The sequence below is a fragment of the Euphorbia lathyris genome, chromosome 7 (genome assembly GCF_963576675.1).
Source record: "Euphorbia lathyris chromosome 7, ddEupLath1.1, whole genome shotgun sequence".
Lineage (NCBI taxonomy): Eukaryota > Viridiplantae > Streptophyta > Magnoliopsida > Malpighiales > Euphorbiaceae > Euphorbia > Euphorbia lathyris.
The window spans coordinates 23,333,839-23,345,228 of NC_088916.1; the positions used below are offsets into that span (position 1 = coordinate 23,333,839).

Here is an 11,390-nt window from a genome sequence, read left to right on the forward strand (position 1 = left end):
CTAGGCCCGGGTGCACCGGCCTAGGGCCCACGGCCGGAGAGGGCCTAAAATTTTTTTGCTTTATAAATAAATTATTTATTTTTAAGTATAAGAAATAAGTTCAAAGTAGCAGAATTGTAGCATTCTCTTCCAACTAAAGAGGATACGAGTTTGATTTCTACCTTTGTAATGTTTTGATATATTTTTAATATATAAATGATATGGGTAGTCAAGGGTAAGAAGGTAAGTTTCATTTTATTACCTCATTTTAGAATAACTATTTTTAATTTGATTAAATTTAAAAATTAAAACAAGTTTCATTTTATTACCTTAAATTGATTATATTTGAATGGGTCGTTAAGAGTAAGAAGGTAAGTTTTATTTTATTACCTCATTTTAAGAATAACTATTTTTAATTTGATTAAATTTAAAAATTAAAAAAGTTTCATTTTATTACCTTAAATTGATTATATTTGAAAATTAAAAATTAATTTGTGCAATGATATGAATAAAAATCAATTTAAAATTTAATAATAAAAAAGCAACAAAAACAATATCAATAATAACAATAAATCTAAAAAAAATTAATAATGCTGCTGTAAATAATTATTATATGTAATTTTATCATCACTAATTTTTTTTTTAAATTAAAAGAGAAAGGGTTTTCTAAAATAAGTCGAAAAAAATAAATACATAAAGTATATATATTATTACTACTATTATTATTATTATTATTTAACTCATATAAATAAATACCTAGAAGAAACAATTATTTTGTAGGTTAGTTATGGAGGAATCTTCCCTCCAAAAATCTCCTACAACATTACGTTCTGTAGGAGAAAGCGTAGTTGTTTCCTATATTTCTTACAGATATACTTTTCGTAGCAGATTTTCGTATTTTTCTTGTAGTGTATGAAAGTTAATTTTTTATAGACAGTGATAAAATCATACAAGATGGTCGAATTCTTTCTGAAAGCTCATTGATAAAAAAAAAAAAAAAAAATTAAAAGACATACCCAACCTTTACACTTTAATTAGTAAATTTTATATTAAAGGGCTCTTACTACTTATTTTGCTTAGGGCCCCTAAATTGTCAGGACCGGCCTTGATGTAGTCTTTACGTTCTTTCTTCCGCATCATTTTTCCCGAAATATAACGAGGGTTACTGACTAATATCAATTTAAACTATTAAATCAATTCATTGCTTGAAAATGTCAAATAATCTGAATTAGAGGACTAATCTCTGAAAAGGTTAATTAATTTTGCCTGCCATCTATAACTAAGATTGTATATGATCACATAAGATTAGAAACATTGAATTCCTTACAATACATTTCTCCTCCTTTAGTCAATGCTGTAATCCGAATAGATTTAAAGAAACAACAGAAGATCCTTCTGGATTTAACTTTTCAGTTTGCTAGCAATATAATACAATTAAAACTGATAGATTTAGATACTATTTAAATTATGATTCAAACGAATCCCGGGCGTCAAAGGAAAACCAACGGCAGAATCAGCAGAAATGAGTAAACATAACACATGCACAACATAATCCGGATTCTTTTCCCTTTTTCTATTTGGCATATTTTATGGATAATATTAGCATATTTATTTATGAGATAAAGATTAAATTTGATCAAGAGGTCACGGGTTCAAGTCTTAGTATCGAGCCTTGATGAACGGTAAATGTTGTTGTCTTATGACCAAGAGGTCACGGGTTCAAGTTTTAGGAGCGACCTCTTACCAAATAAATTGGTAGGGGAAGGCTTGCTCCCAATTTCTACGGTTTTGACTACCCAATAAAGATTAAAATTACACATTTTTTAATAATAAGAAAACTCATTTAAAATTGCTATATTTTGTACTAAATTTGTACCTTACATATCCCTTTATTTATGTATATATATCTTCCAACTCAGAGTTGTCTTCATCTCTCTACTTTGTCTTCCCTTGTAAGGTTGTTTCTCATATCTTTCAGTGATTGTTTCATTAGATGGAAATGGAAGCTTATGCAGGCGAAGATGGACGCATTAGAACAGGTCCATTAATCCCACAATTTCTTATTTTAATCCATAGTTTACATACATTAACAGAATTTAACTCTATCAATTATGACATTGAACAGGAAATTTAGGAACAGCAACAGCACATGCATTTACAGCAGTAGTAGGAGCAGGAATTTTAGCACTCCCATGGAGCATGGCTCAATTGGGTTGGATTTTGGGTTCCATAGTTCTTCTTTCCTTTGGTTTAATCACTTACTGTACATCTGTTCTTTTAACTGATTGCTATAGAACTCCTGATCCTGTTTATGGCAAAAGAAATTACACTTATATTGCTGCTGTCAGATCCCTTTTAGGCCCAAGGAATGAACTAATCTGTGCTGTTTTGCAATATTCATTGCTATGGGGCACCATGATTGGCTACACTGTTACAACCGCTATTAGTGTTGCGTAAGTTCATAATTATTGTTAATTATCTCTTTACCTATCATCAAATACTAACGATAACTAATTGGACATGTTTACTAATTTTGTTTCTTAATTAGGGCTGTGAAGAGAACAACATGTTCTCATGGAAAATGTGGTGTATCAGGAAATACATACATGGTTGTGTTTGGAGCAGTGCAGATAATTCTGTCTCAATTTCCTAATTTGGAAAAAGTTACATTTCTTTCAGTGCTTGCATCTGCTACATCACTTGCTTATTCACTTATTGCATTGTGTCTCTCTATTGCTAAACTTTCCTCCAACCATGAAGTTAGAGGGAGTTTAATGGTGGCTTTCTCTGAAATTCCTCAAGATGCACAGACCAAAGTTTGGCATGTTTTTCAAGCTCTTGGCAATATTGCTCTTGCCTATACTTTCTCCATGTTGTTGCTCGAAATTCAGGTAACTTATGTTATATTAGTTGAAGAAAAGTTTGATTTTTTTTTTAAGCGGATTGCTATTCACTGCCCTCAAATTACTTATTACCGTTCCCTCTTGGACACTTTTGCCCCTTCTATTTTTTAAACTCAAAAACTGAAATTTCTTCGAAATTTAAACACAAACAACATTCATGGGACTTAAACACGGTAGAGGAAAAAGACTAATGATTCCTCGGATAAGTATTTTTATTTGAAAATCGAATAAAAAACACGAGTTCCGTCTCCGAATTTAGAGACAAAACTCGATGAATTTGTGCTAAACGGGTGATTCACACCACCTGACCAATCCGTTTCTGCCTAAGCCAGGTGGTGTGAATCACCCATCCAGGCCAATTTGGATGAATTTTTTTTATATACTGATTGGATCGGTTAGTTTTTTGAGACGAATTTCAATTAATGTAAATAGAACCGTAGTTATTTGATTTCCTCGACGTTCTTGGGTCCATTTTTCAGAAATCCAATTTTTGGTTCGGGAGAGAGAAGATATTAAGTTTTGAATGGAAAAATGAAAAGGGCGAAAATGTCCAAAAGGGGACGGTGATAAATAATTTGGGGGCGGTGAATATTAAAACCTTTTTTAATCTTTTATGTTCATATATGGATCTATTGATCATCTATAAAAATAAGATATTGTGTAAGGCATAATCCATAGAGTATTCAATATAATAAGATGGAATAGTTATATTAACTCATTCAAATTAGGAACGAGGAGGAACCGTATCTGAATTAACAGCAAATTTATAGAGCTGAGTTCAAAAATTTGGACTTGGGTCGAGCTCGAGAGAACCAAATAGAGGCTCAACTCGAGAGTGTTCTTGAGCTTAAATGTACATACTTTAATCTTTTGTTATTTAATTTCATTTTTCCAAAAAGGGAAACACGAACTTTATACTTTAAAAAAAAAACAAATTTGACATAAAGTAAATAAGTTACTCCGGTTCATTAACACTCTGTGGATTTGGATTGATTCTCCGCGGACTTGGGTTGATTGGCCTGACGCAACTCGGATTGTCCAGAGTTGATGGAGATACCACAAATAAAAGATGCACCTATCTTAGACGATAACCCTATTTATAGATGTAACACAAACGTCACCATTATTAAAATCTATCCATCAACGTGACATCCATCTGCATATAATTAAGCTCATATTCTACTTAATGTCTTAATTTCTAACTTAAATTAGATTATTTAACTCGACTTTATTATGATCGCCATACTTTAACAACATACATGTAAAGCCCACATAACGGATTTAATCCAACAATTCGGCCTAATAACGCTTACATTTTCTTGTGACAGGATACATTAAAGTCACCTCCAGCAGAAAACAAAGTAATGAAGAAAGTAACCCTATTAGCCATAACAGGCACAACACTATTCTATGTATCTGTAGGATGCATAGGCTACGCAGCTTTTGGAAACAACATTGCTGGAAACATTCTCGTCGGATTTCACCACCCCAATTGGCTTGTTGACATTGCACATCTTGCCCTAATTCTACATTTACTCGGAGCTTATCAAGTATTTGGGCAACCAGTTTTTGCAATCAACGAGAAGCTTCTGGAATCAACATTTCCAACAGCATCTTTTTCTAGTACTGTTTACAGCATAAGTCTTCCATGGAGACATAAATCCATCTTTAGCTTTACAATAGCTAAACTATTGTTTCGTCCTTTGTTTGTGATTTTGACGACTGTGATTGCCATGATGTTTCCTTTCTTTAATGGAATTCTGGGGCTGCTCGGAGCTATTTCGTTTTGGCCGTTATCAGTTTACTTTCCATTGAGGATGTATGGAGTTCAAGTTATGATCAGAAGATGGAGTTTTCGTTGGATATGCTTTCAGGCCTTGAGCTTTGTTTGTTTGATTGTTAGTCTTGTGTCTGCATTAGGTTCTGTTGCAAGTATGTTAGAGAGTCTTAAGAAAGCTAAGCTATTTCATATTAACTTGTAATTTTTTGTTTTCTTTCTTTGATTTGGTGGAGTTTATGTTGTTGTTCTTATTTCTTAAGTATAATGCAACTTTTTTTTATACAATTTTCGGGTTTGAACGTGCAAATTCATCTTTTGTTAATACTGATTTGGTACCGGGTTTACAAATAAGTTAAGATTGTCACGCCATAATATGAGAGATGATTTCAATCGAAAACCAAAACTTATTTCTGATGTAGTGGAAGTAATAGCATGATATTCGGCCTCCTTAGAGGACTAAGAGCGTGTTTGTTTATCTATTTTTCATTTCGTATTTGTTTTTTCACTTTGAAAGGCAGCGTTTTAGGTGTTTGGTTAGACTTCTCATGTTTGCCTTTTTAACGCTGAAAAGCAGCTTTTTACAAAAGCATAGGATATCGGCTAGCCTTTTCCAAAAGCAAAAGCAAACACGAACAACAAACAACAAGTAACCAAACGGATTCTAAGACAATGTCTGCTATTTCTATGAATATCACAATATTAAGCACCGTCACAAAAATACTAAATAACCATTTATTGATTTCCGATCATCTTTGTATCCTCTCCAATCCCAATCTAGAATAAAGTGGAGTTGAGTTAGGTTCTGTTTTTCTATTGTTGAAAAAAACTGAACTGAACTCAATTGAATGCTACTGAACTGAATAATACTGAATTTAACTGAATGATACTGAACTGAATGGTATTGAATTTAACTGAATGTTACTGAACTGAACTGAATGTTACTGAACTTAACCGAACTTAACAATAACGATGATATTAGACTTTAAAATAATTTTAATAATAGTATTAGACTTTTTTTTTAAATAAAACACTTTTTAATTATTAGAATCGGAAGAAAAAACAATATTGAGATAGGATGGTGGACATGCCCACACACCACGAACATACTGAGAATTAACCGCCTTAACTAAGAGATGAGCGGCCGAATTCGCTGGACGTTTTATGTAAGAGACTGAACAATTGTCTAACTCTTTTAAGATATTAACACAAGACAAAATGACCTCAAAACCAAGTTGTTTACAAATTTCTGAAATGCGTTCTGAGTTAACCATTGTCTGTATAAGAAACACTAAATGGGCATGTGGACCTGCACCAGATCCTTTAGAACACTAATTGTCCATGGGTTGTCCAGCCCATGGCAATTCTAGCTTATAAGACTCATAACCTCAGGCTGGCCTGAACTCCAGGACCCGTCCATCTCCATTTTTTGATAGGATATCAGATTCTACTTCCATACTTATATTCTCCATGAGTGGCCTTTTTGGATCGTGAATAAGTCCGTCTTCAATAGATGGATTCTGACTCTCTTTATTGTTTGAACTATCAATTTGGGAGGGGTCACCACTTGTTATTCTTGCTCCTAAACTCTTGCTGTAATTGTAATTGAGGCTCTACCATCTAGGCTTGAGTTTCTTGCATTTTTTGTAGTGTGGTGAGTAACATCTTATTAGAATATGTCGTGAAGTTTTGAGTTGTATCGTGTTTCTTGACTGAATCATCCTTGAGATCACGGATTGCGAGGTATTGCTCATCATTGTTCAATATCTTTTTCTCTCCCCTAACGTGAGATATACTATATTTTTTTTGAGGAATGGATTTTTTTGAACTAGTGTCCTCAGACAATTATCTGTTCATATTTTTTTAAAATGTTTCAAATTGTTCGGACTGAAAATCTAGAAGTTACAAAATGGGTTCAACACTCACCGCACTAAATGTTGGGTTTGGTCCACCTAATGAGTTGACTTTTTTAACTGCTTATTAACATGCGTTAGAATGGACAGTAGAAGATATCTATCATGGGCTTGTGGATTCCTAAAGTTGAATGGACTTTAGAAAGCCAATTGAACCTCTATTTAGACTTGTTGGGAAACCAGTATTATATTAGTATTATTTATAAAAAAAATTATGTAACATTGAATGACTAATTTTAAACCTCAAAAAGTGGTGAAGATCTCTTTGGAAATAACAATTTTATTCACTTCTTCTTTATCTAACTTGCAAATTTATTCCACTTTAATTCAACATTATAGAATTGCAATTGAATGCATTCAATTCTCGTGGTATGAATCCAAATCCCATACGTACGGATAATGAATTGAATATCATTTTATATGAATGATCACCAACTTCATCCCTCCTGCAATTTCTTTTTCTAATATATAAATAAATATAAAAATCATTTTCTTGGCGGAATTGCCACATATGAAATTGAGCACAATTTTGCAAAGAAATAGCCCACTTCTTTCTCGAGAAGAGATGGGAAACATGCTCAAGCAAGAAAAAGTTTGATTCAACGGGAGAATAAGAGGCAAAAATTGGAACAAAAATATCATTTGATTCGTCGATCCTCAAAAAAAGGTTCATTAAAAAAAAAAAAGAAGAAAAGCTTTCAAATTTCATGACATCTTTAGGGTTTAAAAAACAAAAACAAACGTAAAAGAACATTTTAAATAATTTATTCAATAACTCAACACCTTTAACACATTCAAATAATGTCAATAAATTATTATCCAAATAATTTATTAAAAAAAACACTACTATTTAGTAGTATGAAACTAGTAAAACTCTCTTTCTAAAGAAAACCTAGTTTTTCCTTCCTCCTCCCTCATTTTTTTTTATATTTACTTGTACTATTATGCATTTTCACTTTATTTTAAATTCATCTCTTATCGGAATTTTTTTTTTATTTACATCTGTTATTAATAAATTTTTTCATTTATTAAAAGTTCAACACGAGCGAAAGTGATCTAACCGAACAATTCATTATCAATGCAACGTAAATTATTATATCTATAAATCCGTTAATTTGAAATAATTTCATTAATAAAATCAGTTTTAATAAAGAAAAGTGGAAACAAAATTGTGCAAGTATAATTTAGTGGTAGAATTGGAAACAAATACGAAAAGTGAATTTAAAATGTACTTATTGAACAAGTAAAATAATGAAGTATGCAATGAAGTCCAGATTCAGATTCACTGTAAAAAGCTAAAACCAACAGCAAAAACAGTAGAAAAGAGTGAGCTGAGAAAGGGGGTAAAAATAACAGACGGCAAACATTCAGGATTTCCTGTTGCGGTTTGTCATATATTTATATTTATATATATCACATCATATTTTCATATTTATCTCTACTTTTTCATATTCTTTTTCCATAAAACCTTGAGATTCTCACAAATCTCTCTTCTCTCTATTCTCTCGTTTTGCCCTAATTGAAATGGATGTGGAAGGAGACGCAGGTGTAGAAGATGATGGACGCATAAGAACAGGTTCTATTCTATTCTTCATTGTTCATTATTGAATAAGAAATGGTAATTGAGTGAGATTAGTTCCTTAATTAATTATAATCATGTTTGGTTTGAACAGGAAATTTGGGAACAGCAACAGCACATGCATTTACAGCAGCAGTAGGAGCAGGGATATTAGCATTGCCATGGAGTATGGCTCAATTGGGCTGGATATTGGGTTGCATAGTTCTAATTTCGTTTGCGTTGATCACTTATTTCACTGCTATTCTATTAGCTGATTGCTATAGAACTCCTGACCCTGTTCATGGCAAAAGAAACTACACTTATATTACTGCTGTCAGATCTCTTTTAGGTATCATTTCTTTATCTACTTTATTACTATTATTATTGTCAAAAGCCTTTGGACGACCTCAATTTATGGGAAATTTTAGGGGACCGCCTACTCCCAAGGACCCTCCACTCATTTTACACTCCTCTTAAATAGCGTTTATGTATGTGTTCGTATCCCTTTTTGTTTGAAAGCTATGCTTATGAAGGTAATGTTAACATTCAGTATCCATGTCCGTATCTATATCCGTTTCCGTGTACATGTAACATTGTCTTTGATTTACTAAAATATCTTTGATAACATCAGTAAAAGATTTAGGTTTTTTATGCTTTCATAACTAGCCAATATAGAATATTTTAACAAACTCTTTCATGCTTAGGATTGGGTTGAACATTTGAAACATAATTTTTCAATGTACTTAACTTGAATTTTTCAATGGTTAAAGTGATCTATTGCTTACTAAAGTGGTTAGACTCCTAAACTTGCTTAAAATTGTACACGTTTTAACTTGTCTAAATTTCTCTTGGTCTGCCATGTGAACTTAATGGGTTATTGAGACATATTGATGAGACATATTTGTAATGATCTTAGAATCAGCTAGGTCAACATTGAGTTAGATATTATGTCAATAAATTTAATATAATCTTTTACTGTATATAAGTTCTAACTTTTAGTGATGGTTTTGGAATATGCAGGTCCAACAAATGAAATACTTTGTGCTATAATGCAGTATGCATTGCTATGGGGCACCATGATTGGATACACTGTTACAACAGCCATTAGTGTAGCGTAAGTTAATTACAATAACAGTTTAATTAAGTAATTAATTAACAAATAGTGCCTAATTTACAATTGATTTTGTTTCTTAATTAGGGCTGTGAGGAGAACAACATGTTTTCATGCCAATGGACAACATGCAAAATGTGGAGTCTCAGGAAATATATACATGCTTGTATTTGGAGTGATTCAAATAGTTCTATCTCAATTTCCTAATTTGGAAAAAGTAGCATTCCTTTCAGTATTTGCATCTGCAACATCTTTTGCTTATGCAATTATTGCATTAGGTCTTTCCATTGCAAAACTCTTTTCAAACCATCATGTTAAAGGAACTCTCATGGTAGCTTACTCAGATGTTCCTGAAGCTGCATCTGCTAAAGTTTGGCATGTTTTTCAAGCTCTTGGAAACATCGCTCTTGCCTATACTTTCTCCATGATATTACTCGAAATTCAGGTAATTAATTGTGTCCGGTTAGACGATGATCAAGGCCACGAAAAAGGTCAGGTTGATCTTAATTTTGTTTGTGACAATGCAGGATACATTAAAATCAAGCCCTCCGGAGAATAAAGTAATGAAGAAAGCAACTATGTTTGCCATAGGTGGAACAACTATGTTTTACATAACTTTGGGATGCATGGGCTATGCAGCTTTTGGAACCAATGTTGCTGGAAATATTCTTGCTGGATTTTATCATCCATATTGGCTTGTGGTCATTGCCAACCTTTGTGTAATTCTACATATAGTCGGAGCTTATCAGGTTTCTTCCTCCACTAATTATTTAACGTTTTCTGAGAAGTGCTCATATATTCTTTGATGTCAGAAATGGTAAAATGATATCCTCAATATTTCCGACATGTAGCAATTTTGAGTTCAGACAGTGACGAAGTGCGAAATAAAAACACATCTCATATTGGCATTAGGTTGGAATCCAAATTATTTTTCATTCTATCCAAGCCAAAACAACTTCGTTTTGTTTTCGACTAGGACCAAAAAAAATAATAAGATACACAACAATTTGCGGACAGATCTGTACTATGCCAAATCCTCATGTGGTGTCGAGACTTTTCCGAGACATCAGACAACCAACCAATACCAAAGGGGTTTTATCCCTTATATGCGTAAGTCCCACCAATGCATATGTCCCCTGTATATTAACCCTCGACCTAGAAAGGGACACGCACTATAAGCTATCGCAGAACCCAAAGTGTTCATAGCGTGTGTCCCTTTATAGGAATGTCGTGGTACAGGGGATAACCCCCTCCCCGTCCCGGTATTGGTTGGAGATTTGACATAGTCCAGATCTGTCCACGTGACACTCAGCAGCCCACAGATAAAGATATGGAGAGAGGTGCACCAGTACCTTTGTGCCCCCTACCACCACTTGTGGGCTCAAGTACCTTTGGGCCCAAAGAAAAAAGTTTTACATACTTTGGGACGAATTTGAACTTATCCTAATTTATAATAGTTTGATGCAGTGGTTGAATAATATGATTCACATGGCTTTAATTCAATTGATCTAATTCTATCTCAAAATTATTCTCATCAGGTATTTGGGCAACCAATTTTTGCTATCAATGAGAAGTTTCTGACAACAAGATTCCCAGCATCAACATTCACAACTATTTACACTATTAAACTGCCCTGCACAAAGAAATCCATCTATAGCTTTACACTAAGTAAGCTACTGCTTCGTCCTCTTTTTGTCGTTGTGACAACTTTATTAGCAATGATGTTTCCTTTCTTCAATGGAATTCTGGGTCTGCTAGGAGCTATAGCCTTTTGGCCATTAACAGTTCAATTCCCACTAAGAATGTATACAGAGCAGTTCAAGATCAAAAAATGGAGTTGTCGTTGGATATGTTTTCAACTCTTAAGCTTTGTTAGTTTAATTGTCACTCTTGTGTCAGGTATAGGTTCAGTTGCAAGTATGTTAGATAGTTTAAAGAAAGCAAAGCTGTTTCATATTAATTTGTAATAGTTATTCTTAGTTTGTTTTTGGTAGACCTTATATTCAGTTTTCAGCTTGCTGACATTTTTTTTATAGAATGAAATTTCATATTTGGTTTACCATAATGTATGAAAGTTCTATATTTGCAATTTAAATACTTCTCAGATGAAAACATAGTATATTGTTCAAATTTGTTCCAATTTTATGTA

The 11,390-nt window shown here is 33.0% G+C and overlaps 2 protein-coding genes across 2 annotated transcripts; both read left to right on the plus strand.

Moving 5' to 3' along the window:
* Nucleotides 1-1,928: 1,928 nt before the first annotated feature.
* LOC136201106 (amino acid permease 1-like) lies at nucleotides 1,929-4,944 on the plus strand. The gene is made up of 4 exons (XM_065991684.1): nucleotides 1,929-2,018; nucleotides 2,105-2,432; nucleotides 2,528-2,870; nucleotides 4,211-4,944. Exons 1-4 carry the CDS (start codon nucleotides 1,973-1,975, stop codon nucleotides 4,862-4,864), a joined length of 1,371 nt encoding a protein of 456 aa, XP_065847756.1. The 5' UTR covers nucleotides 1,929-1,972; the 3' UTR covers nucleotides 4,865-4,944.
* A 3,012-nt stretch (nucleotides 4,945-7,956) lies between these two features.
* On the plus strand, nucleotides 7,957-11,300 carry LOC136235081 (amino acid permease 8-like). The gene is made up of 6 exons (XM_066024597.1): nucleotides 7,957-8,148; nucleotides 8,246-8,479; nucleotides 9,151-9,244; nucleotides 9,329-9,686; nucleotides 9,769-9,990; nucleotides 10,780-11,300. The coding sequence occupies exons 1-6, from the start codon at nucleotides 8,097-8,099 to the stop codon at nucleotides 11,206-11,208; spliced, it is 1,389 nt and encodes a 462-aa protein (XP_065880669.1). The 5' UTR covers nucleotides 7,957-8,096; the 3' UTR covers nucleotides 11,209-11,300.
* Nucleotides 11,301-11,390: the final 90 nt, after the last annotated feature.

Excerpts from the sequence above, each read along its gene's own strand:
- LOC136201106 (XM_065991684.1), top strand. The coding sequence starts at position 1,973 with ATGGAAATGGAAGCTTATGCAGGCGAAGATGGACGCATTAGAACAG. Across the intron at positions 2,433-2,527 it reads ACAACCGCTATTAGTGTTGC|GGCTGTGAAGAGAACAACAT; the intron begins GTAAGTTCATAA and ends TTTCTTAATTAG. Across the intron at positions 2,871-4,210 it reads TGTTGTTGCTCGAAATTCAG|GATACATTAAAGTCACCTCC; the intron begins GTAACTTATGTT and ends TTCTTGTGACAG.
- LOC136235081 (XM_066024597.1), top strand. The coding sequence starts at position 8,097 with ATGGATGTGGAAGGAGACGCAGGTGTAGAAGATGATGGACGCATAAGA. Across the intron at positions 8,480-9,150 it reads TGCTGTCAGATCTCTTTTAG|GTCCAACAAATGAAATACTT; the intron begins GTATCATTTCTT and ends TGGAATATGCAG. Across the intron at positions 9,687-9,768 it reads TGATATTACTCGAAATTCAG|GATACATTAAAATCAAGCCC; the intron begins GTAATTAATTGT and ends GTGACAATGCAG.